The sequence below is a fragment of the Pieris brassicae genome, chromosome 1, assembly GCF_905147105.1.
Source record: "Pieris brassicae chromosome 1, ilPieBrab1.1, whole genome shotgun sequence".
Lineage (NCBI taxonomy): Eukaryota > Metazoa > Arthropoda > Insecta > Lepidoptera > Pieridae > Pieris > Pieris brassicae.
The window spans coordinates 17,317,483-17,343,674 of NC_059665.1; the positions used below are offsets into that span (position 1 = coordinate 17,317,483).

Consider the following 26,192-nt stretch of genomic DNA (forward strand, 5'->3'; position numbering starts at 1 on the left):
CCGGTTAAACTTCAAGACATATAAATTACTTTGCAAAGTTTCTATTGTATTGTTTTCTTTTCTGTGTAATATGGGTAGGTTTTTAAATCTTGTTACAAAGTATCACTATATCCAACAAATATTGGCCTTACAGAAATGTATTCTTTCTTTGCCTTATTCTGGTATCAATCGATGATTCCCTCTCGCATAACCCATCCAATTTGTTAAGAGGCAAAGCTTTAAGCATTAGTAGGATCGTTAGTAGAAAACAAATTAATAAATTATACTTGGAGCGTGCTCGTGGGAAAACTGAACGCTTAATTTATTTAACTGGGTTGTAAACACTGAATACGTGGCCTGGCCTGCTAATTTTAATTATATATAGGATAATCGTAACTAAATGCGAAAGTTTGTTTCGTTTTCAGGTTCGACTTTAATAAACTTTTAATGTTCCGATTTTCATGAATTTAATTTTGTTACATTAGTGTTTGTCTCAAATAGTATTTATATTCATACTATATTACAAACATATCGTAAGTTTCAAGTCGATTCATGCACAAAAATTATTATAAATATATTAAAATGTTAACAACTTATTTGACATTTTCCCGTCATATACAAACAAATCTTCGGTACAAAGATCGGTAAACTTCAAAACCTTTACTTGAAACTGGCATAAATTCAATACTATTGCCATAATATAAAAAAAAAACTTCACAACCTCTCAATTAAAATTGTAGCTTCAATAAAAAGTGGGTGCATCTTCACCTGCAAGCTTAGGGTTGCAAGCTGTAGAAAGACCGTATTCTTGAAATGATGAGACAATACGGGTTGCTATTTTGTTTTCCAAAAATAGCAACCCGTATTGTTTACGTGTGTGACAGAAAATAAGGAATCTTTTGCTTAAATATATTGTTAGGTACATCTGGTCCTCTACCCTAAAAACGAGGGTGCTCATCGTTATACAACTTCATCTATAAAAACGTGATCCTATAATCGGTCATCATGACCTTGGAAGAAAGGGTCACTGCTAACATCTATGAAATGACAAGTACCCTAGAAATAAATTAATTCTACCTGTAGGTATAAATATTTTTTTACTTTACTTTTAATAAAACTACAGATAACAAACAGATAATAGCCAAAGCAATAAATTTAAATACCCATAAACAACAAAATAAATACTCGCACTAAAATACTCTGTCGTGTGCAAACTTTTAGATAACCTAAGTGTCAGATAAAAATGCATTTAAATGCGTTTTACGACAAACCCGACAATATATGATAAATATTCATGCAAATACATCCTGGATTCCTTGTAAAAAGGAAAATAAGAACGCGGCTAGATTAACTTTTGATATAACTTGGGATCGCAACCATCACGTGAATGAAAGTTGACATTGTTTTTACATATGCATATAATTTGTACCTACCCTGATTAATTTATTTGTGTTTTTTTTCTGAGAAATCAAGAATTTGCGTACAAAGATTACCCACCATCCGAGGAAAGGTAAGAAGTTAGTCATATAATCGTATATTATTCTCCTTAATTCAATTAGGATATATGTTAATAATGGCACATGGCCCTTAAAATATATCACTGAATTAAATTACTAAAATCGAAGTATGTAGTTTTTTAAACCTATTGTGATTAAAGTTTTATCTGACACCAATGTTTTATTATAATTAAATAATTACGATCAAGAGCTAAATATGAACTTCTCAGATTCTAAATCTAAATTACTTTTTTAATTCACTAGTACCAGCATATTTAAAATACGTACCTACGACAAAGGCCATCGTGCGAAATTAATTCATTTCCTTTGAGGAAATTATTATTTCCATTTCTTTGTACGCACGCGATACATTTGAATATAATAACTAATTAATTTAAATATAATACGTAATTATGTGGAATTTAACAATTAATTATCTATTATTGAATCATGCGTAGAATATTTTTGATACAAAGAAATCTAATTCCGTTTTAAATAATGATATATTGTTCAATACTCATATTAGATATCTCATAATATAATATTTCAGTTAAAGCAGCAGTATGTAGTAGTAACAGTGTACTTTAATTTACTTTTATATATATCATAATTGAGGTTAATTCAAATCTTTTTTGCCGGGAGAACCTAAAAACGAAATCTAAAGGAACGTGGAAGAAGGCGCCTACTTGACATGTAAATCATAATTTTTTGTAATAGTTTAAACATTAAGCCAGTTTCAAGTAAACTACAAACAAACTACACGTGAGAAAGAATAAACATAGACATCAAAAGGAAACAAAGGGATAAGCTAGTAAAAACAAAATATTTACATAAACATATTAAATCTTCATATGTTGATGATGAAAGAAGATAATACAATAAGGAATGAAGCAAAAGGCAGGAGAGTTTAGTCTGAAATAATTTACTTTTCTGTGACAGCGTCTGTTCGAGCGCATGCGCTGTGATGATATTGTCGAGTTGATTTTTGGCGCCTTGTAGTACAACAAAGATACTCTTAGTTTACATTCATCATATCATAAAATGATGTGAGACCACAAATAGATGAGTAAGGTTTGCTCCATAAAAATAATAGTATTTAAATATGCATAAAAAGCCTAATCCTGGTAGGAGGTATAAGGAATATTATAGTAATTTTAAACGTCGACAGCCCTCTATGGGTTAGGACATATACATAGACATATTGTTATTGAATAAGTATTAAGATGCTGTTATGATAGAATATATGTGTATTATTTTTTGTTTATGCAATATCAACTGGGCTGGGTTACGTTGTTATAGATTGCTACACGCGGAAGATATTGCGAGTTAATTAATTAGTTTTATTTTAAACTAAACTAAACTACCTAGAGGAGCAAACTTTTGTTCTTTAACACTATTCTTGTTAGAGTACAAATTACTTTAGTATTTTGACTATTAAAAATAATTTATCCATATAGATATATAAACGTCAATAAAAATTGTATACTTCGAAGTTAACATTTTCTCTCTGAAGAAAAAAACTGGCAATAAAGTCTTCGTGACTCGTTTAAATCACCAATTTTATTATTTTACAAAAAAATTGTTAGAAGCAGCAAACTATAACACCATGTTAAGAAACCCAAACCGAACGAGATACCCACAAACGTCTATTCAAACTCGTATGCCACTGCAAAACATTTTCCAGTTCAAACCGGTTATTTTTATCACATTCGTCACGATATTCATGAAAATGGTTTCAGTAGTCTAAACGTATACGCGTCTGAAATCAATTTGCATACAGACAAAGTACTCCGACTCTTTAAATCGTGTTAATCAAAACCATATTGAAAACAATCGTAGCACGAGCTCACTAGTGAGGTTACAATTTAGACGATTATCGATAACACGTAAATAGTTCAATTACAGGGTATTAATCTATATTATGACGTAGAATATTTTTCTAAATGGAAATATGTAGTTAACATTTTCAATTCAAAACATAATGTACTTATAAAAAAGCACTGTGTAATTATATATTTGGTAGAATCCCTTTATATCTTGTGATAATTTTTCAAATATTTTTTTTTAAGAAAAAGAAAAATACACACTTTCTTCATTCGCAATTGACAGCGCCTATAAAAAAATGTTCATAAGCTATTAAAGGATAATATAATACTTATCTAAGCACCACTTGGATTTTGCATAGTAATTGCATTCCAAGAAAAAAGTTCAACAACCTATAACATAACATCAATATCGATATATTCTCCGACTTTCTTCATAAACTCACGATTTTCATGTCATTTGCCACGTGTTTACTGGACATACACGACAACCGACTTCACCCAGAATTAATAACAAGTTTTATTAAATTATTCTTTGTTTTTACCCTTTCTAATTGTTATATGCGCACGCTTTTCGAACACGTGCCAGGAGAGACGGTTGAATTTAAATTGACTTAAAACTAACACGGTTCAAGTATAGTTTTAAATATATCGATTTTAACGAATAAATTTTATCGTAAAATTCAAATTACAAAATTCCAAGAAATCCGTAATGTCATTCTTTAAAAATGGAAATCGTGGAGTAAAGTAGATAGTGAAATATTTCTTTTAAAGATACCGGCAAACTTCTTGAACATTAAACTAGGGCGTGGGGGAAAGTTGGCGCATCGTACACATAAGCAACGTGTCCATTGACACGTCACTCTCCCGCCGCCCCCCTTCCCAGTGATAACTAAACATCGCTTCTGCGCAGGTAAGGACATTTGTTCAAGATGTTTGCCGGTATCTGTAAGTAATTTTAAGACACTCTGCAACTCAGAGTCTCAGAGAGGTGATCCTCTTTTAAACCATCAATATGCCTCAACCTGAGAGGCTGTCAGGGTCACTTGCGCATTCTACCAGTCGCCATATGGAGTCGTCATAGTATTGCTTCTATTTACGCTCTTTTAACGCGCATAATTATAAAATAATATATTTCCTTTGCTCAACGGTTTTGTTCTGGATATTGTAATAAATGGTCATATATTTTAACTTCAGCGCTACAAACCTTAGCAGTGCCCTGAAATTTCTCTATGTTTATTGTTTTATTAATGAGCATGTAGGTGAGCCTTCTATGCCTGACATACGCTGTCGAGTTTTGGGTCTCATGTCTTTTTGCGAGTGTTAAATGCGCAGACTGAAACAAAAGTCCATAGTTCCAATTCCACCATCAATTCTGAATTAGTACTATCCACATTATTTTCTATCACGCACATATATATAATATAATATCAACTTAATTGGTTGTACGGCATTCCGTATAATACAAATTGTTACAATGTATATTTGAATGTTTTAGATATTATTCTCAAATAAATCGAACACCTGCGACATCAACACCGACAAAAGCATAACTGTTTCGGCATTTCTTAAAATGATTATCTGTATAGTATGACGGGATTATTAAACAAATAGGAAATGAACCGGTCCTCGGCGGCATTCCTTTGTTCTTTATAATTAAGTCGTCAAAATAAACTCCTATATAGCATTTATAATCGTATTCTTAAAAAAATATTATTTCGTAACGTATTTGAAATAACGGCCTACATAAAATGGTAGAAGATTTTTGAAATCGGTCCAGTATTTAATTTTATTCGTTTAATCCATACAAAACAAACATACAAAAAAAATTCTTCTGTATAAAATTATAGTATAATACCTTATTAAATTGTATTAAAAAACACCGTCAAAGTGTGGTTTACACTAACCCTGCTTCAGGATTTCTTAAAGTTAAAAATTTAATTCAGAATTTTTTGGAATTATCTTTAAAAACTACACAATTTATGGATTTATTATTCACATTAAGGCAAATATTTAAAAAATGTTTTAATCCTGCACCATGTGCTACGAAATAATTGTAGTCGAGTACCCACAACACAGGGACCCTAGTGTTAAGACTGGCCTTTGATTTATTTTGTCACAACCATATTTCGGCTATGAATAAAGTTTTATGATTTTAATATAAATGATCATGAGAACAATATTTAATAGTTTTTATATAAATTATATAGATACGTCTTAATAAAACAATTAAAGCAGAATTACGGAAACAGGTTGTTATATAAAATTCTTTCCATCAACGTATTTAAACACTATGCATGGCTGCGCATTTTCTCTAATGTTTTGTCAGCCTGCATACATGGTAAACCTGCTATCTGTGTCTTGACTACAGTATTGATCAGAATAATAAAATGACACTTTAAAAAGTCATTCACTCACTCGTAGTGCAGTGCAAAGTACCTGCGTGTATATTCATAACGTAAATAAGACTCCATTGTCACGAGATCGTGGGAACAGGTGGTTTAATCTAATCTGTACTACCATTTACTCTCTAAATGGTATCGTTTGCAAATTTCGCCATAATTTTCACTCAGCACGTGCACAATTCTAAATTAGGAATGTTTTAGTTATTGCAAGAAACTATCCGTTGAAAAAACGCAGTAAAAACATAAAGAACTTATTGTATATTATCGAATTTAAATTTTGCACACTTAAGTGGAATTTGACATCGGAGAACGTTCGTTAGGTATTATAATATACATTGTGAAATTAGGAAGTTTATGGGTAAATACGAGTTTTTATGTGATATTGTTTTCTGAATTTATAAAAAGCAAAAAACCCAACTTATCAATTTTTTTTTGAAACCGAGGGTATTCTATGTGTGGACTCTGTTTCCGCACTTAGACGCTCAATAGGTCCATTGTGCGTAAAATCTTGGCTAACTAAGCCAGCCTAACTCCTTCCAAAAGCACAGAAGCCACTTCTTCTGCACTTCGCAGGCTTCACGGAGCGACCTCACTTTTCCGAGGATTTCTACAAGTTGTTTAGTCACAGCCTCCCATTCCAGGACTACGTGGGTGACTGATTCCTCTGCGCTGAAACAGCCTCTGCACAGGGGGCTGTCTGTCGAAACCGAGGGTAACGGGCAAACTAGTCTCAGTCTACTTTGAGGTTGAAGAAACTGTTAGACGCTGCATACGACACCAAGTGTACAAGGTGTAGTGTGCTATTCCTCTTTACTCAAATCTTGCTTTTATTTCAAACTCACAGAAGGAGCACTCGTATATCGATATATACTGTAGTTCTTTTAAAGTTAAACTGAGGAGATTTTAACGTTCAGTTAAATAAAAATATCGCGTGTTGAAACATTCAAACACTATGAATTCGGAATTCAAACCTAGAATTGTTCAATATACTATTAATATTAAGTTGTATTAAAGCGCTCTCTATTGCAGATACTACAAGATGCACAAAGAGATGTCATCGTAAAGAGTAAAAACACGTATACGTTTTATGCGTGTTTTCGTTATGAAATTTCTTGGATCTTGGCAGAGATGGCGCTGTGGCTAAAATCATCTTGCTTAATTTTTAATCATATTTATTTCATATATAATATAATTAAAATGAATAACATAACAATACTAGTATTATTAAAAATAAATAAAGTTAACCAATAAAATACTTAGAATTTTCGTCAAATGGCTTGTATTCATGTTCAAATCGTTTCTGTCCTTCGCAAATGTTTTCTTCGACGTACATAAATACTGAAAAACAATAGGTATTAGGTCGTGGGATCGTCAACTATAACTTAGGGATTTTTATATACTTAACAGCTTGGAGTGATTTTAATACAAAGGAAAACGTATAAAAAATTCTAGAACTTTTGTGGTGATTAGTATAGTTTTTCACTTTTTTTTTAAATATAGAAAATGGAATAAGAAATCATTACCGTATATTAATAAAATTAGTTATTTATTTCCCTCATTTTCCTGTAGATAAAATGTTATAGGACTTCTAGACGACTTCTCAAGACGTGATATACCTACGATTACTTTTTATCCTCACTATACATTTTTGTATAGAAAACTTGAGCGCTCTGTGGCCGCATTTGAAACTAAACAATTTCACGAACTTAGATTACATTGTTCGAATAGAATTCGTATAGTAAATTATATGCCATCTATAAAGAACTGGTTTTGAGATGGAACAATTCATTTGTGCTTTGGGAGGCCTAATGTGGGTTTGCGAGACGCCTGGTAGTAGGAAAGACTCCCATACGTTAAATCACACACTTAACATTAGTCCGAGAGTCTCGCTCTAAGTCTCGACTCTAAATTTTATGCTTGTTTTCATACTTTTCCTAAATAAATATTGAAGCCTTTATAACTGAGTAGGCTATGGAATTCCCTTCCTGTCTCAAACGACTTAGCTCCTTCTCTACATTCCTTTAAACCTCTACTGTACAAGCATTACTTGTCCACATAGAAGTCCTAATTTAGAAATTAACACTGTATTATATATTGTTTTGTTTTCGTTATAGAAGTAGTATGTTATGTAGTCGTTGCACTTTTTGCGCACACCTTTTAAATTACATTTTTCTTAAAAGTTTTCTCGGATGACATCGCTCGAAAACGATAATACCGCCTGTTGCTTTCGTTATTATTTAAATATTGTTATTTGTACTTATGTTTGCAATAAATGTTACCGCTGCTTATAATATTTCTATAATTACCGCCTTTTCCTTCACAGTTAACCTGATAGAGTGTGCACATGTCTTCAAACTGAGCTAGGACTCTACGGGTGTCGTCAAAACCGCAAATAGCTACACCTCCTCGAGTGCAAGTTTTTAACTTGAAGCAATTAAACTCTGCGAATCGTTGTAAGGCTAGCGGCTCTATCTCCTAAAAGATTTTATGTTAGATAAGGTTAGCCATTTATATAGAATTTATTTAATGCAAATAAACCCGAGTTTACTATTTAATTAACGAGATTAGAGTTTTGCAATATGTTAGACTCTCGGTAATCAAGACTGCAACAAATCACGTTACGTGAATAATTTAATACATTCATGTGTAGTATTCGGATAAATCAAAGACAATATGTCATTTAAGTTATTTTCCTTTCAATGTCCCTTCTGTAAAATTAATCAATAAGCATTTGCCTAATAAATACTCGCATTATGATATAACACCAAACAAATGAATATTATTGTTGTTACAGAATACATTCAACAATTCAATGCTTCTATAGACATTACCATTCTCCAAAATCAGACTGCCATACCTTAACCAAAACAAAAGTGATGAAGATGTAGTACTTCTACATAAATCTGCTACAACACAATACCACTACACAAAAACTACAGGAAATTATATAAAAAAATGGGGACGCGACTGACCTGACCTTTTTCTTAAGGTTTCTTTCTCAAGACTCAAGGCTCACAGTATACCAGCTGGTTGAATTGCAGATTTTGATAAACATTTTAAAACACAATCAAGTATATTGCTACATACTTGTTATTTTACCAGTCTATGCGAAGTAATAATTATTTCAAAATAAAAGCTTAAGTCAATAGCCAGGCGTCTATTTTAGTAATCACCCATTTATTACTTACTCTATATATATTTTCAGCGCGTATTAAACTTAACAAAAACACTGAAAACAAATTAAATAAAAAAAATTAAAAATATAAACTGCCCCGTACTCCCTGCTAAAAGACGGGAATTGATCGGTCTTCAATTAATAGTATTACCTACCGTGTATAACATTTAAACGATGCATGTTCACTAATTAAAAGGCAAAATTCACTGTTACATTACTTTATATATTACGATGTATACAGTAAGCATTATTCTTTATTAATAGTCCGTGAGAAAACAAGCTTTCAGTAATTGAAACGTCAGTATAAATGGGCGATTTAATAACCTAACATTTCTTATTATCCGTGGCCATATAACCTGGAAAAGAATATGAAATGTTATATTCTTGTAGATAAATCTGGTACCCTCAATAACAGTGCAATAAAGTTTAGGCAGTATTTCTATGGTTCACACAAGTACAAATTTTAAAATATATGTTCTGGTATGAAACAAATGTACACACATCTGAGTGGCGTAGGTAGGCGTACTGCCACCCTCTTAAGTCAAACTTAATAAGTACGTTTAATTAAGTATCGGTAAATATATTTCAATAATAAATAATAAAGTGATTGTTGATAATTTATTTTTGGAATAAACCTAATACCCACCGTATCCGTGCCGACAGTTGGCTTTGTACATATTACAGGGATTCTCGAATTTTCTCCATCGGTTAAGACGTATTTCTCTAGCGCAAACTGTCTCTCCCTCATTCTCACAGTATCTTGCTCGCCAGCACCAGTACTCATTGATTACTTTTGCCAAACCTGGGTCTTGTGTTGGGGATGGCCTCTGTATAATTTGGTATTAATATTATAATTGCAATTTCTAATTATTTTTAATGAATATTAGTTATTAGAACTTGTAAACGCCGTATAACGTTTTCGTTTAATTTAGCACGCTTTAATTTTATTATTTTTTTAGCTTTGGCTATCTATACTTTTAGATTTTTTATGAGCCTTTAATTTCGTTGTCAGTTGTAATGTAAATGTTAACAAATATGTATTTATACCTATTTTAATTGTTATTATTTACTATTTTACTCTACAAGTAGTGAATAGCAATAAATGATTGTTGCAAAATCAATATGCCTAAAAAGTTTATACATCATCCTTTTCTTAAATATAATAGTAATATTTCTATACTTCTTAAGTCTACATGTACTCTTAAATATTTGGATATTATTAGAATATTAGTAAAAGGCATATTTTTTTAAATTTTCTTTGTATTATCATTACTGCTTTCATGTGATGAGTCAGCATTTACTTCAGTTTCATTTGCATTGGTTACATAACTTAGCTCTGGCTCTTCTTTAGATTCTTTTAGGTTTGAGCCATTCTCTTCTTGTTCCATAGATTCTTTTGCGTTAGACCCTACGTCGAGATCAATTTGATTTGGTGTTTGCTTATCCTCTGTTGTTTCTCTAGAGCTTTGATGTTGAGATACGCTTTCCTTATCTGATACTTCATGTTCTGATTGAGCTTGTGTGGAACTTTTTTCTTCAGATGCCTCTTTAAACTTCTCCGTATTTGTTGAAGGATGTGTCGTTTGTTCTTGAATGTCTTGGATGGAGGGAATCACTTCCCTGCAATTTTCAAGAGCCGTTTTCTTGTAATCTAAATGTAATTAAATTTATTTTAAAATTTACCATCATATGTGGTATCATCTAAATTATTTTATAGTAAGTATTGCAATTAATGTGATTAAATTGTATTTATTACCTGTTCCATACAAGCAGTTGTATTCTTTAATATCACATGAATCTAAGAATCGTCTGACATTTCCTTTTTCATCTTCGCCACATTTTTCTTTTGCGTCATGAATACATATCTTGGCAAAGTAACATTTCTGAAAACAGTACTTTTAATAATATTTTAATAACTTTTTAATAACTGTATCTCCTACTTATCTTGAAAAATCCACCGTCAAACATGCACATAAATTAAACACAACACAATTATTTTAATTATTATTAAAAAAGTATCGTAGTACGAAAAAAAACATTCTAGAACTTATTTTAAAAAGAAAACGTAAATTGAATCTTACTTCATTACCGTATGTCCTTGCACAGTTACATGTAAAAATAAACAAAACTACAATGAAACATTAAAACAAAAATTCTAAATAAAATTTTCATGAAACAGTGCACACTCAACGACCTACCTAAAACGGCTTTGAGACGCATATCGATAATAGTGTACAATTCAAGGTCTTATGAAACAATCTCTATCGGCAATAACTTTCTATTAAAATTTTATGAGTTTCATTTTTCACATATTTTGTGATGAAATACTCAAAGAGTTTTCTTTTGTTATCTATCGTTATATGTATTAATGGATGTCGACGCTTTAAAGAGGAATTAAAACAATTCGTAAGAATATTTGTGGTATATTTGATCGCGGCCTTTAGACGCTCAATGTCTGTGTCGATACGCGAAATAGGAGATCCTCCAAGACAAGCCTCCTGTGCCTGACTCACGTCATCGTTTATTACGTCTAAGGCATACCAGTATCACGTTTCTCTTCACCGTACGACAATTAAATGCGCATATAAAAAGTCTATTGGTGCAGCACGCACTACCTCGAGAGTTGAGAGGCAAACGCTTAGCCAACATTGTTCAATGTATACACTAAAACTACTCATTATTTAGTTTAGGCTAAATAAACATATATTACGTCTCTTCATAGAACAGCCGGTACTGTTAGTGTGAAACTGTGTCAAAACTTTAAACCGTAAACGTCGTAAGTTACAAGCTAATAATTAATTGTAACCAAGAAACAGATAGTGTCTTGGTACAAGTCCATATGTTTCTACATAGTATATCTCTGTATTTCAGTCACCATGCCTAGAAGCTGCATTATGTGTCCACGATGGAAGACGGAAATGTGGTTTCCAAAAGAGCAACAATGAGGTGAAGTGGTTCCTTGATCAATGCGATATTATGGAATTTAACTGCGAAAATAATGCCAGTAAGTCCATTTAACTTTTTATTAACTAAGAAGAAATACTATTTATTAACCACTTTGTTGCTTTCCTTATGCAATATAAAAAGTACTCTCTGGTCTTCTATCTATTCCTAATAAAGCTAAAAATTATTGTTTAAATACAGCTGATAATCACAATTCAGTACAGTACGTTAAAAACTATAATTAAATGAAGTAGCAGTTGAAGCGTTGTTATTGCTTCTAAAACGAAATTTGAGCACAAGCTTTTCCTAGTTACTAGTTTAGGGTAGTTTTACTTTAGGTTGTTTGGTCCTTATTTGGTTAAAATAAAACTTCCTAATAATTCGTTGAGAAAAGGTGAAGATGGAATGTGGAATGATTTTAATTTTTAAAAACTGTAGATTTATATACAAAAATTATCCTACCTGGCCACTAGTGGTAACATGTGGTACCAAGATGCGAAGGGTGCGTAGACAATAAAATCGAGGCGCGGCAAAAAGTTGTCCTAACGGTAACGCAATTAACTGTTCTTTTCAGAACAAATTATTGTTTCATGACGACACGTACTAATCACCTACACTAGTAATATAACCATGTTTGTCTTCAGGTTTCAACCGAGTTTCGTCGTCCGCGTGCCTACAAGTACCACCTTTATAGAAGCTATTATGATTAAATTTTAAAGATTCACCAAGTTTATACATTTCTTATCTAGTTTATAAATTGCTTAAACCTTTTTAAAGTTATCCTAAACAAAGCAAGCAAACTAAATTCTAGTAAGATGATTTATTTTAATTTCGGCCATGAGTGTATGATTCAAGATGTGAGTAGTAAGCTACCAGGGTTTTTAAAAAACATAGTGAGCTTTTAAAATAAATGGTATTATTTTTTAAATATCTGAGTGATGTGAAAATCAGTGTAAAAGTTCTTTGGTTGAAGATACTAATAATATACGTTCAATTAATGTATTAAATATTTGATACGCATTCCGAGTACTCACAACTCAGTATATACAAATCCAAAGCAAACAGGAAGTCATAGACAATAGAAGTTAACTTCAACAATGTTTAGGACAATGAGTTACTTTAACCTAATCGCGCGGCCACAGCAGTCACATAGAAAATGGTTACGAAAATTAATCGTGAGTATATTCTTATATTTATTTAAATAGCTCACGTCTTTTACCAAAGAGAAAGAAAACCATCGACCTCCAGTTGCTATAATCTAGACAAGCGAAAAATGGGGCCAATGAGGCAGGAGCAGATGCATGGCCTATGTCTGGCTTATCAATCTCTTCAAACCATTTTCTTTGTCCATCGATTCTTTCTACTTATACTACACTGAGTTATGAATGCGAAATGTCGTCTAATAATTTTAAATCAATTCCAACAACAAATTACTTTAAAGTATAAAAATTAGTATGAAAATAATTTCAGTCCTGATGGTCTTCTACGTTTTATCAGTGGCTGCCCACGGACCGCCGCGAGACAGAGACAATGAAGACATCGCTATGGGGCGGAAGGTTTATTTTTTTTTAAATAATTGAAGTGATGATGTTCTATTACTTATTATATACCATTGACCGAACTTTAACTTTAGGGTTGACCCTCCAAGTTCTTAAGACAGTCGCAATACTCGTAGATTATTTTATACAAAACCTTAAATTACAATATTATCTATCGAATTCGTTGCAAGTACTAGTAGAATAAAAGTAACTGGGCAGGACAAGATTTTAATCATTATTTCTAAATACACTTGAGAATAGAATAGAATTCTACACAGTATTCTTAGAGCCATACCTTTTTTCTTGTATTCTTTTAGATGGGTGCCAAATGGTGCAGCATGGCCAAAGTATGCAACCACGACCGTATACCAATCTGTGGTGTCAGCCATGCTGGTGACGTCATGGGATTCCGGGATTTGTGTGACATGTTCGACTATAACTGTATAAGGCGGCGAAGTGAGTTAAGAAATCGATTAGATTTGATTGACGAATTTTCAAGATCACACAGGTGTATGACCGATAAAAGCTTGTTAAGACGACGACTCTTTGCCTTAATGCAAAATTCCTGAACATTCTGAAATGTTTCGATACGGGGTTTTACTATTGAGTCAATTTATTATATCTCCAGCTGTATGAGCTCATCCAAGGCATTGGGAAAGGCGCTGTCAACTTTCTAAAGGCTAGCATAGAAATTTATTTAAAACCATATTTTTTATTAAATCGACCTGTATGAACCCGAGATTTCATTATCTGTAGTCATTCAAGACAAATAGACCGAAAAACTAAACAATAAGGCATTATAGCCTGAAATACGTGTGCCTTACAAGTGAAACATCATCTGCTTAATACTTATACATCTTATTTCAGATTATAAACAGACTGGATGTCCTCAAGACAAATCTATTCTGACTGCATCTCGTCGACCAACCAACAGCTATTATGATGATTAAAAATTGAATATTCACCTACTACAATATTAAATAAACATGTATAAGAAATGAAAATAAAGTAATCCAGTTTTTTGTTAACCTTATAGGGTTGTACTTATTTTGTATCCTCATTGCCTATTTATTTATTCGATGTGAATTCCTTATGTTTAATGCGTTCAACAACAACGCATACTTTCTTAAATATAATTAATAACTTTGCTGGCAATTAAACCTATAGGTACATGAGAATCTTTGAGCGTCGTACACTGAAGAAACGTCACAGTATACATGTTAAAGCCTACTTAAAACATATATGTACTTACACCACCTATAGTGTAGTGTCGTAGTGATCTATTTTATCTTTGTGAGAAAAATACGTACACTCCAGTTGTTAATTTAATTTAACAATAAATATCTGATTGAAAAGATTGAGTTCTGAATAAACTTTCGAACTACAAAATAGACTCACGTATAGTAAATAATTTATTGATGTTAATATCACGAATACTACACCAAACTATGGAAAGATTGAAATGACGGTATGGTAAAAAGCCTACATACATACATACCATACAATTTTTAGAAATTTATTTTTTAAATTTCTAAGGTAAAGAACGTAGAGAGGCAAAAATGAGACAAAAGAACTCGTCAGAGCTTGAAATATGTCCAGATTTTATAACAATAGGTTTTGCAGAGGCTGGAAAATTAAATGCATTTGAAGATGACAGATATATATATTTATATTTCATTTCTTACAAAACCTTAGATTCTGTATTGAAACGGGAATAGTGAAAATTCCCTATATTAAACGAATATTTTTGAGTAAATATAAATACCACACAATGATTTCATAATAAAACGCACTAATTAGAAAATTACGACAATTTATACTAAATATATGAAGTTGTCTTAAGAGATTTATAACGTTATTTCCCAGTAAATTCTAAATATACTTAATGCTATCTTTATAAATTTTTATTATTGGAAAACTTAAACAAATTTGTATTTTTTTACGTGTCGATACTTTTATTTTACTGGTCGATTAATAGGTCTTGATGAAAAAATACAGTAAAATATTTGCTTCAGTCTCTAAAAACCTGATAATACGGAGTACATCTGTAGGTATATACCTCATTAAAGCACATTTGCAGATAATCTTAAACATAATTATCTCTAAGAAAATTTTCATAGAAATATTGACGCGATACTCTAATATCGTTTTCAGAACAGCTTACAATATACGACCTTTACAACATCCTGCCTGTATTCTTCAACTTAAAATGGAACAGAGACGAACTGAAATGCACGAATATGAATTATTATACTAAACTATGCATGCTATGACTTAAATACTTGTTTATTCTATATTGTGTCTAATCTAATTAGAAAGATCCCCACTATATACCTTAATTCATTAAAGTTCAGTAAATTAAAAATTATAACAACTGCTGTTTCCTATGTTTAATGCCAACCCAGGGAAAGCTAATTAAAATTCTTAACATTCCATAATCTTATGGGAGGCTAGATATATATGTCATAGCTATGTCAAAGGAAATGAATTATTGGAAAGAAAGGAACCCAAGTTTATTGGCCTCTTACAGCCTTGCTATAATGCTCACAAATTTTTCGCTGTGTCCCTTCGTTTCACTTGTCACACGCTACATGGGGCAAGTTTATATTTTCATAATTTCATTCATAAAATTCGTAACTCAGAGAAATCAAATCATTTAATTATTATTTATTTATTTAAGCTTTTCTAAATACGCACCTGTTAACTGGGCAACCAATTGTGCCTCGATAGAAACCCTTACTCGCTTGATTATCTATTCAAAGATATAATCAAAGTGTCTGTAAAAATGTTAGGAAAATATCTTACATTCTTACTAACATTGATGCTTGTTTTTCAAGAATCGTATTTACATATTGTTGGTGATAAAGCGCATTTGGTAAGAATTATCTTCAACAATAAAAAAAATATATAAGAATCATGCATTACGTTGAAGTTCGTCACTTTTGTCAAGGTTTCTGATTTAAGGTCTGTCTTAATAATATATCTCTCACGTAGTCTTAGATTGTGTGTATGGAGCTATAAAAATATGATTGCAAAAAGATTTACTTATTTGAGCTTTGTAATATTTCAGAGCGAGTTAAAGAAACTATGTGAACACGCCTACACCTGTTTCCACGACACTGTAATCACCTGCGGGAAATCAGTGAATGAGGCGAGGACTTTTCTTGATCTTTGCGATTTATATGAATATTCTTGTGAATACAACATGGGTACGTATGTTACAAGCTTATTAAAACCTTAGTGTTAACCGTGTTCAACTTTAGATCAAGAGGTATCAGTTTCAAGTTTTAATATACCTTTCTCATATACTCCTTTGCGTCTTTTGTCCGCTTTATATATATGTATATGTTAAATAGGGAGAGTTCAGCGAATGAAACTTAATTAGATTATTCCCAGTATTAAATAGTAGGATTTGTAGGTAGCGTTGTCAAACATCGAATACTGTTCAAATACGCTACATAAAACCAATATGTCGATCGGTAATACGTAAATAGTTGGTTTATGTTGATTCATTAGACAAACGATGAAGGTAACATTATTTACTTAAGACGGGCTCAAAGCTAGCAAAATTTAGGGTCTCCATCCGCCCGTTTTAAGGGCCTAAGTATATTTAATTATCTATACTTATAAATGTTATTAAAACTTAAAGTTAATATATTTTTGACTTCATAATACTCGTCATGAATGAATAAAAAGGAAATTAGGCAAAAAAAGCTGAGTTTGTGATTTAATTGTGTTTTTTATTAGAGTCATCCATGAAAATTAAAGTGTAATATATATCCAATATATTTATTGATTTTAATTCAAACATCAAATACTTAGATCAAATCAAATCTACGATTAGTGAGTTGGTTATAGCTCACTCTTAAGTAATGTCTAAACTTATAGATATATTTAGCCTCATTAAAGTCTATCAACACAATATATATGAATATATATATATATATATATAAGCTAAGACACAGCTGTTTTGGTGATAGACTTTTAGAGTAAATAAACGTATTCCTTATAGATATTTAAAATAAACGTAACGGTTAGTGTTATATATAGTAATATTGCGAGGTTTTACAATTATTTATTATAGTTTTCAGACATGTCAAAGAAGAGGAAGGGATTTGCCCAAATCCAAGAGAATTAGGGCAAGGAGTTGGATAAAAACTTATTATTAGCATAATTTATTAAATAAATATTTGAAGTCATGAATTTTACTATTTCCTTATAGGTCTACAAGACGGCACGAGAGCAAAATCTGAAACAAGGTATTATTATTAATTTCCATTCTTATACCTGCAACTCGTCTACAACGGTTAAAACATAGTAGTTCTCTAGAAGAAAAATATCTCAGTGTCAATTTATCAAAAAGTGACTTAACTTTGGTTAAGCTGGGAAAGCAAATAAGCTAAATTATTTTGCGATGATCACTCATCCCCGTGGAATTGTATCGTTAAAAATAAGTTTTATACAACTATTCAGAACACGTCAAAAAGTTGGAACTATAACAGTTGTTTCATGTAGCCCATTAAAGGAGATGAAAGACATTTTCCTCTACGAATATTTCATATCCCTATTAAATGTAAATTAAAATAAAGTTAAATTTATCCATTTTTATTCGACCAGTGCTAACTCTCTTACTCCTTTTTGTTTGCTTTCAAAACAGAACTAAAATGAACATAGACACTATCGTGTCATAAAATAACTTTTACTTACTGTATTTCCAATAGCAGTTCACTTGTAACATATGACAAAGATCGTCGAATTTCCCATATCCAAAGTTGTCATCGTATCCACAAACAGGGTTAAATTTCCTTTGGCATACTACTGCGATGGCACACCACGGACTCGGACTGCGATCATTTTTACTTTGAGTTATTAGTCTTCCATTATCTCGACGGGTCTGAAAATAATTGCTGTGCTATGATCAAATACTAGGATTATGATCATTGCGATCATGGGGTTTTAGTCCGTTTAATTATAAGAAAATATTCGTAAATATTTATGAATTAATAATCGAACCTCCCGAGAGTGCCAAAACTGTCAAAGCGTAGGATATTAAGAATTTCTTGGAGCATATTGTTAAATCAGAAAGATATTTATCAACAGTATCATATTTATTTATTTTGATTAGTTCAAAAAACAGGCGTAAGTGTGTAGTAAAATCTTCTGAAGACAACCCACACGTTTCAAAAGATTTACGACGCGCATACCTCTATGGAATTTTCAACAAGTACTTTTGGCGTTTCATCTGTTTCAAACCTCCGCATTATTATATCTTTCAATAGGATTCCATAAGTTGGAAACCCGTTTCCAAACTTAAGTAGGGGGTTCTCTGAATCTACATTCGAGGTCCTCCTCGTTGGTTCATGTATCTCTAATATCTTTTCAGGCATTTTGAGGTGATCCATGTTGTTTGAAAAAAATTCTATAAGTTCCTTTAACAATTCTTCGTTATTTGCTGTAGTTTTTATAATACGTTCCAATGCTTGTGTATGCTGTATTAACTTTTCTTCGACGAAGTGGAGGAATTGTGACTTCTTTGCTTTTGTCTCCTCAACTTCGCGTTTAGTTTTCTGGTGGAACAAGCGTCTTTATTGGGACTGTTGAAAGTAATTAATTGAAAAAAGATATTTATTGCTCACCTTTGGTATTTCTGTTCTATAAGCTAGCACGTCTTCTAAACTTTCTATAGGTTCTTGATTCGTATACATATATGTACAGGACATCACCGCAACTAAAATAATATTAGGTGTATAACATTTAAATTAATTTTCTTAATGGAATAGCAATTATTAAAAAATAATTACCAATAAATATGAACTTCATGGTGGACTTTTGAAGCAACACACTTAGAAAGGGAGGCGAAGAAATGCACTTATAGTGTCGATAATTGGAAGTATAATACGAAGAATCTTAATACTTGAAGTATTAATTTAAATATATATATTACTGTTTGAATAGAAACTTTCATAGTATCGTTTTTTTCTGCTTCTTTCTATCGTATTTATAGAATAAAGGAAACTGGAATCTCATTAGATCAAAAAATTTGAACTGTCGCCTATAATTCAAGTTGGCTCGTGAGTGCGTTGGCAACTTTTAAGGAGTGTGTATATTACCGATACGTCCAAATTTCAGGTCACAAGCATAGGAAATAACATTTTTAAACTCCTAAAGTTGCTTACGCTTTAAGACGCTGCTTTAAAACATTGTTTAATATTAATTTTCATTATTTTCTTTAAACTCCTCGCGTGGGCGGCATTTTGTTAATTCTAAAGTAATAGCCTTTATTTATATGACCTCTGTTCTTTTCGTTTTGATGATATTTAATAAAAATGGAACCGTTTAAAAATTTATTTCGTGGAAAGGTTGTTTCAAAACAATGAAAATTACTATACAAATTGACGTGGGTCAAGTCGACTAAAATTTCAAGTTAAAATTTCAACTTCTATAACAGCTTTAATATTCTCATTAACTTTTACTATCCTGCAAATATTAAAACGTTTTAGTCCATAACCTTACTTGTATGTGATTTATAGGTATTAAGCAAGTTATGATTAAATTAGAAACATTGATGCGGTTCTCATAGCTAACAGCCCTGTCACATTCTCTTCCGTGCTAATTAAAATGCAAGTAAACAAATGTAACCTACATTACAATAAGGTTATGACGTCATACAATTAAAACACGAATTTTGATGGAAACATTGAAGGATATCGGCACGGCAAGTATACTGATTAAACGATCATAAATATAAGGAATTAAATTTTGAAAGTCAAAAGCGATATTGGAACATTATTTATACATCCATTATAAAACATGTATTAAAACATGAACAATGTTTAAAACATAGACAGCAACACTGTGCGTTAAATTTATTAATTTAATATATACTTTTTCGCTTTGAACATATTTGATTTCAAGTAATCCATTTAAAGTGGCTAAAGATAAAATTTTATAGCATGTTTCTATTGTGTAAACGTGTTTAACCACAATGCTCCGTTATGATTATTTTTATAGGTAAGTTGTTTACAACTTACAATTTAAAATATAGGAAAAATACCCCATATACAGTGTTAATAAATTATTTAGCGTTAGCATTTTATAGCGTTATAGAGAGTTCTCGTTAAATCCATGACTTCTACTTATTAGTAATGGTTAATCGTTGAAAATTACACGCGCGAACAATTTTTAAACAAAAGAATTAATTTCTTAGAAAGTGTGTATATGTCGAGTTTATTGCGGGGTAGGAGAATAATTATTTTAATGGTCAAGGTAAAACATTTACAATTAAAAAATAATTCATTTTATTATATTTTAGTAATACCATATCTACTGGCCTACGTAAGTCTTGTGACAGCACACAGTGAAGCCATAAAGGTACGATGTGCATTCAATATTTTAATATTTACAAACTAAGAAAAGAGTTTTCGCATTTGTTATAACATCTATAAAAATCCATTATACGATTCGCGAGCTCTAAATGTAAAATCAAAATAATAAAATCTTAAAAGCAATATAGTTATTCAGTTGCTTAACTGACCGACAGAAAACCAACATAACTGTTTTGTCTGTATACTAATAACGATAATTTCTCGCATTATATATTCCAGAATGAAGAAGAATGTAAAATAGCAGACTTATGCGTCCACGATAAAGTACCAATGTGTGGAATAGACTCGTGCGGGGAGATGAGAACGTTCATAGACACTTGTGACATGCATGAGTTCAACTGTGACAGCAAAAAAGGTTTGGAGCTTCATTGAACAGGGTCACTTTCAGAGTAGTTCATAAGTTATAACTATTACCTAATACATAACTATGTTACGTGTTATTTTATTCATTGTTCTTTGATTTTTTTATTTAAAATACATCATATTTCAGAAGATAGCTTTACATACTACGCATATAATATATACTGAGAACGGACCTCATATATGTATTCGCGCCTTCTTAATTGTTTACCGTCAAATTTCAAAATAACATCCGAAGGTTGCAGCTTAATTAAGTAAAAATTAATTTTTTTGCCAACCTGGGATGTGATTGCTTGACTTTAAAATTGATGTAATATTATATAAAGTACAAAAATGATTTTTAAAGTTATACTTCTTTGGCGCTTTAGGGAAAAATGTTGAGGGTATTTTTTCTATTATTAGTGTCAGTTTTTTCTACAAACCTAGAATAATGTGAAACAAAATTTGTGAAAAGATTTTTATCTTGTTACGCCAAAGAAGTATAACTTTTAACGCGTGTACGTAAGTACACACGCGTTTTTTTCTCGCTGTTTCATGTAAAGTTTTCGTTTCGTTTCTTGTATTGGTTGTATTTTTTTTTAACTCTTTAGTTTATATAGGGAATTCATATTACATTTTTACTGTGTAGATCTTTAGGCACCAAATTTAAACCCATTAGTAGTGTTTTCGTGTTTTATATACGTTTAGTTTATTTATAATGATAAAACAATAATAATATAAAAACTTCCTGCTGCTATTTGTAGACTCCGTATCGGTAGAAAAATTAAGGAAGACTGATGATCCTCCTTGATAACTTAATACAACAATATAAGGTATATTACAGTACTAAGCTATCAACAAACCTTCTAAAATGAAAGAAACAGGTGTAATTCATAGTAATCGTAGTATTTTTTCCTTCATTCCTTCTACTTCTCTTTTGGGTGTCCTCAGTTCAAAAGAACCGCCATCAAATACAAAAAATCGATGGCGTTGTATATAGAGACTTTAAAGCTCGATGCACGACACGAGTAAGCTCACAATTACCAGTTGATTATAATGTTTTATTTACATATATAATATATTGCAAATTTCTTAAAACTTCAGGTTCTAAATTTATACCATTGGAAATCGTATAAATTGTTAATTAATCTTAAGATTATTATCAACGCTGTGCCTATTGATGGGAACGAAAACCTATGATTAATCAACGTATTTTATTTTAAAAAATATCGTATTTTTTCCCATAGTGACATTACCGAAATGTAATTACGAACACATCAGCGTAAAACAAAGAATCGTTTTAATCCCACATCAAACAATCGCTTACAGTATGAAACGGTGAAATTGCAGTTAGTAATTTAAGTCTTATACATATTTTATTTTTGACATTTTCTAGATTTCAAACAGAGGCCAATTCACGAATGTTGGGTAACGTGCAAAAGAGGACGATCCTTCAAGAAGCCAGAATATAGAACAGACTGTAACTTGAATATAAAATCAAAATATAAATAAATTATTAAACCATGGATAGCTGAACATTATTGTTTGCCACACTGATTGAGTTCCAGCGTACATAATTTGTCGTATGAAACACAAAACGCTAAATCATTCAAAAGCTTTAATGATTGTTTTCTGAATGAGTGCGTATGTGTGTATTTTATGAATATATGTTGTTCTATCAATAGATTTTCATTTCTTCACTTGTTCTTACTACACCTAAAGTATCGGAATGTTGCACCATATACGTATACTAAATCAAATACTCGGTTAAACTTTGTCTAAGCTAAATACTGTAAGAAATGTATTTTAAGGTATATAAGGTTTAGTGTTCCTAGGAACCCATCCATACTTTCTTAGAAAACGGCAAAGGAGCAAAGTACATGAAGCTTTTAATTCGCCAGCCTTTAATTCTTCTATTTAGTACCGTGGTAAAAATGGTAAGAACAATAATTTTATACAAATTCTCTTAGTTAATACCTAATGCGAAGAAACAAAATCACTTTTTCATTTAATATAGGTGTTTATATTAAAGGTTAAAGATTTTATTGTAAATTTAATACAATCCATTTAAAATACGATTGTAAAACATCATGTACGAAATATGTTACTTGTTTGCATTATAGTGTTGGTTATAAATGTAGAAAACTGCTTAGCTCATGTCGACGGTGCGAAGGTAACATTTGAAAATACTAATTATAAACTAATAACGGCACATAAACTGATAATTTATTATTGTATTTATACTACACAACTAATATCATTATATAATATCATTAAAAATATATACTTTTCGATTTATCACTCAAATCGTAAATTAAGTCAGTCATAAAGGTTCTGACTTGAAATCATTGAAACAAGCATGTTCCGGTTAAAACAAGTTAAAAATAATACGTGTAAATCAGGTGCATTACCTGTTTTAAGCTTAAAGAAGAGTGCCAAATAGCTGATATTTGCCGACACGATCAAGTCCCAATGTGCGGAATCGATTCGTGCGGTGAAATGCGCACTTTTATTGACACCTGCGACATGCATGAGTTTAATTGCGATACTAGAAAAGGTAAGTTTTAGAAACTATTATACTTAAAAGGAACACTCTTTAAATAGAAATTAAGCTTAATATGCTATAAAGGCTTTGATGGATACACGATAATTAGCTCATGAGTGATACATTTGGTTTACGAAGAATATTTGCCAACAAAAATGTAGATCATTTAAACACAAATCCTTAAGGACAGACTGTGAAGACCAGTAACTCGAATGAATTCTCAGAAATCGACTCAATATAATCCGCCTACGCTTTACTATAGAACATGATCTATTTAACTTCTGTGTAAACCATGATTTTATTATTATTAACAGAAAATTATATTGAAAATTTTAGTTATTAAATAAATATAATTGTTTCTTATTTGAAACCTCATAACGCTAACCAGTTAAACAGGCACCCCATATCAATTTTTGGACACATACCTACAAAAATATTTCCATATTTTTACAAACCCATAGTTTACATAAATATAACTTTATGATAGTTTAATACTGATTTAATATTAACATACGTTAAAAAGACAAAAAATAATAACTAACCTTAAAATATAGTAGCTATATATTATATTATTAATAAAAGGAGTCCAAAATATATTATTAAAAGAGGTCTCCTTTAGGCAAGGGTCCGAAAATACTGGCAGTGTTCTCCCTTTGAATAGCTAGACTAATTCTTTGTCCGAGATAGCTATCAGCTTTTCGGTCTCCTATGATGTCAACTAACCTTTTTGCTTTTTCCTTAAAAGTTATAATAGTAACATTTACATATTATGATGTGAAGTGGATTTATTTTTTAATTAATAAGAATCCAATGTGTAAGTGTAATCTATATATATAAAAATGAATCCTTATCCTTATTATCTCTTGGTCACGGCATTACGCGTGAACGGCTGGACCCGTTTCGCTAATTCTTTTTTTGTTGTGTTTGTTATTGTCAGGAGAAGGTTCTTATTAATGAAAATTAGAAAAATTAAGAATACTTACCAACGATTCTTCTCTTCAATCGGAGTTATAATATTGATAAAATACATACAAAATAATAACAGCCGCTAATTTCTGTGGCATTAATCATGTTTTTCACATGGCCAGATTTATGTCATCTGTACCAAAATCGGAATACCAACAAAACTATTACTATACGCGCCAGAAAAACAAACAAATAATGTTAATTATACCAATTCGAAACAAATATTCATAGTTAAGACAGGACGTCTATCGGGTCCGCTAGTACATAATAAAAACATTTCGTTTAATCTACAAACCTGATTTCAACAAATATACGAACTAGTTAATGATATCGAATATATGTATTATTAAATACATCGAGATATATATTTAAAGAGGCCGTTGAAATGTCATCTACATACAGAGAAGCAATGCATAATATTAACCCTCAACTTGGCCTCTGCCACTTAATTTATGGTATCGTATGTTATAGTTGTGGTTATTTTCTTGAAACAGAACGCACTGTTACGTCTTAGTAACGTCTCAAAAATACAGTTCAGTGGGAATGCCACTGAACTGTATTTTTGTGAGTTTTAAAACTTGGTAATTTCATTCATTTTTGTTGTGCATTGTGGCATTCCCACTGAACTGTATTTTTGTGAGTTTTAAAACTTGGTAATTTCATTCATTTTTGTTGTGCTCTTTCCGAAAAAAATGTTAATGAAAACTCTACAGCTTCGTTAAACGACGTGTTTTTTTTAAGTAATTAAATTTTTATCTTCCTTATAGTATGTACATATATGAATTCAAATAAAGAGTATAACTATTTCTTACTACTTTTCATAATTATCGGTAATTAAACTAATAAAGAATCTATTTACTATTATCAAAACGGTATATTTAAGTAAAACAAATAGATCGGTTTCTGACCTAAAATTAGGTCACCTGAACTATTGATCTACAGAGGAACATGTTATAACTAGGGTATTGTTAATATCTACGAAACTATAATATCCTCCATACCATGCTTTCATTGTGCAATAACATCGTCACAGCATATTGAAAACCCCGCAATGTAAAACTCCCAATGTTGTACTATCGACAACATCTGTGACAATCCTGAATATTTTAAAACAATACTATCTATACATATACTTTATTTTTATATCAGAGGGATGAAATATAAATTTTTAACGTATCTTTCTTGTCTGATAAATATAGCCCAGATTACTTTTACTTTACTTTACTTTCAGATTTTGTTCAAAAACCTGTTCACGAATGCTGGGTGACCTGTAAACGGGGAAGAAGCTTCAAGAAACCTGCCTATGGAGATGGTTGTGATTTAGAAAATTCTGTAATCTAGTTTTTCTAATGGTACAAACAACAATGGAAGTATAGAAAGTATTTCATAAAAAAATAATGTAGGTTTTAATATAAAATATGCATTATTTGCCCTCATTATAATAAAATGTATTAATTACTTCTATAATTTACAACACCTTTTCAAAGGCGGATAGTATTGACATAGTTTAATAAATTTTTTTGCCTCAATGTAAGTTATGGAACTCAACAAGAGTAGCATAATGAACATAAAACCAAGAAAATACTGAAATATCCAAC

General features: G+C 31.1%; 5 protein-coding genes and 1 long non-coding RNA gene across 12 annotated transcripts; 3 read left to right on the plus strand and 3 right to left on the minus strand.

The window, feature by feature from the left end:
- Positions 1-6,837: 6,837 nt before the first annotated feature.
- LOC123714126 lies at positions 6,838-8,867 on the minus strand. 2 transcript variants are annotated; one of them, XR_006754274.1, is made up of 3 exons: positions 8,561-8,867; positions 8,010-8,178; positions 6,838-7,041 (listed from the first exon to the last, which is right to left on the minus strand). It is a non-coding gene; the product is annotated as an uncharacterized LOC123714126 (long non-coding RNA). The 2 variants fall into 2 exon arrangements; XR_006754273.1 differs by having other exon boundaries at positions 6,839-7,041; positions 8,676-8,866.
- An 846-nt stretch (positions 8,868-9,713) lies between these two features.
- On the minus strand, positions 9,714-11,156 carry LOC123714104. Its single transcript, XM_045668238.1, has 4 exons — positions 11,077-11,156; positions 10,960-11,006; positions 10,635-10,761; positions 9,714-10,529 (listed from the first exon to the last, which is right to left on the minus strand). Exons 1-4 carry the CDS (start codon positions 11,096-11,098, stop codon positions 10,126-10,128), a joined length of 600 nt encoding a protein of 199 aa, XP_045524194.1. The 5' UTR covers positions 11,099-11,156; the 3' UTR covers positions 9,714-10,125.
- Positions 11,108-14,392, plus strand: LOC123714111. 3 transcript variants are annotated; one of them, XM_045668251.1, is made up of 6 exons: positions 11,128-11,284; positions 11,750-11,882; positions 12,466-12,996; positions 13,292-13,377; positions 13,677-13,815; positions 14,227-14,392. In XM_045668251.1, the coding sequence occupies exons 3-6, from the start codon at positions 12,978-12,980 to the stop codon at positions 14,307-14,309; spliced, it is 327 nt and encodes a 108-aa protein (XP_045524207.1). In that variant the 5' UTR covers positions 11,128-11,284; positions 11,750-11,882; positions 12,466-12,977; the 3' UTR covers positions 14,310-14,392. The 3 variants fall into 3 exon arrangements, with proteins under 3 accessions (XP_045524223.1, XP_045524207.1, XP_045524215.1); XM_045668259.1 differs by lacking the exon at positions 11,128-11,284 and adding an exon at positions 11,320-11,654; XM_045668267.1 differs by lacking the exons at positions 13,292-13,377; positions 13,677-13,815; positions 14,227-14,392 and having other exon boundaries at positions 11,108-11,284; positions 12,466-12,545.
- A 2,742-nt stretch (positions 14,393-17,134) lies between these two features.
- On the minus strand, positions 17,135-19,317 carry LOC123713123. Its single transcript, XM_045666639.1, has 5 exons — positions 19,161-19,317; positions 18,996-19,087; positions 18,564-18,926; positions 18,067-18,253; positions 17,135-17,608 (listed from the first exon to the last, which is right to left on the minus strand). Exons 1-5 carry the CDS (start codon positions 19,177-19,179, stop codon positions 17,568-17,570), a joined length of 702 nt encoding a protein of 233 aa, XP_045522595.1. The 5' UTR covers positions 19,180-19,317; the 3' UTR covers positions 17,135-17,567.
- A 902-nt stretch (positions 19,318-20,219) lies between these two features.
- On the plus strand, positions 20,220-22,609 carry LOC123713135. 2 transcript variants are annotated; one of them, XM_045666675.1, is made up of 4 exons: positions 20,220-20,370; positions 20,672-20,730; positions 20,964-21,099; positions 22,480-22,609. In XM_045666675.1, the coding sequence occupies exons 1-4, from the start codon at positions 20,355-20,357 to the stop codon at positions 22,593-22,595; spliced, it is 327 nt and encodes a 108-aa protein (XP_045522631.1). In that variant the 5' UTR covers positions 20,220-20,354; the 3' UTR covers positions 22,596-22,609. The 2 variants fall into 2 exon arrangements, with proteins under 2 accessions (XP_045522631.1, XP_045522623.1); XM_045666667.1 differs by lacking the exon at positions 20,220-20,370 and adding an exon at positions 20,450-20,596.
- A 269-nt stretch (positions 22,610-22,878) lies between these two features.
- Positions 22,879-26,191, plus strand: LOC123713149. Of its 3 annotated transcripts, none has more exons than XM_045666696.1 (3): positions 22,879-23,020; positions 23,505-23,640; positions 25,826-26,191. In XM_045666696.1, exons 1-3 carry the CDS (start codon positions 22,964-22,966, stop codon positions 25,933-25,935), a joined length of 303 nt encoding a protein of 100 aa, XP_045522652.1. In that variant the 5' UTR covers positions 22,879-22,963; the 3' UTR covers positions 25,936-26,191. The 3 variants fall into 3 exon arrangements, with proteins under 3 accessions (XP_045522652.1, XP_045522645.1, XP_045522660.1); XM_045666689.1 differs by lacking the exon at positions 22,879-23,020 and adding an exon at positions 23,104-23,256; XM_045666704.1 differs by lacking the exon at positions 22,879-23,020 and adding an exon at positions 23,121-23,256 and having other exon boundaries at positions 23,486-23,640.
- Position 26,192: the final 1 nt, after the last annotated feature.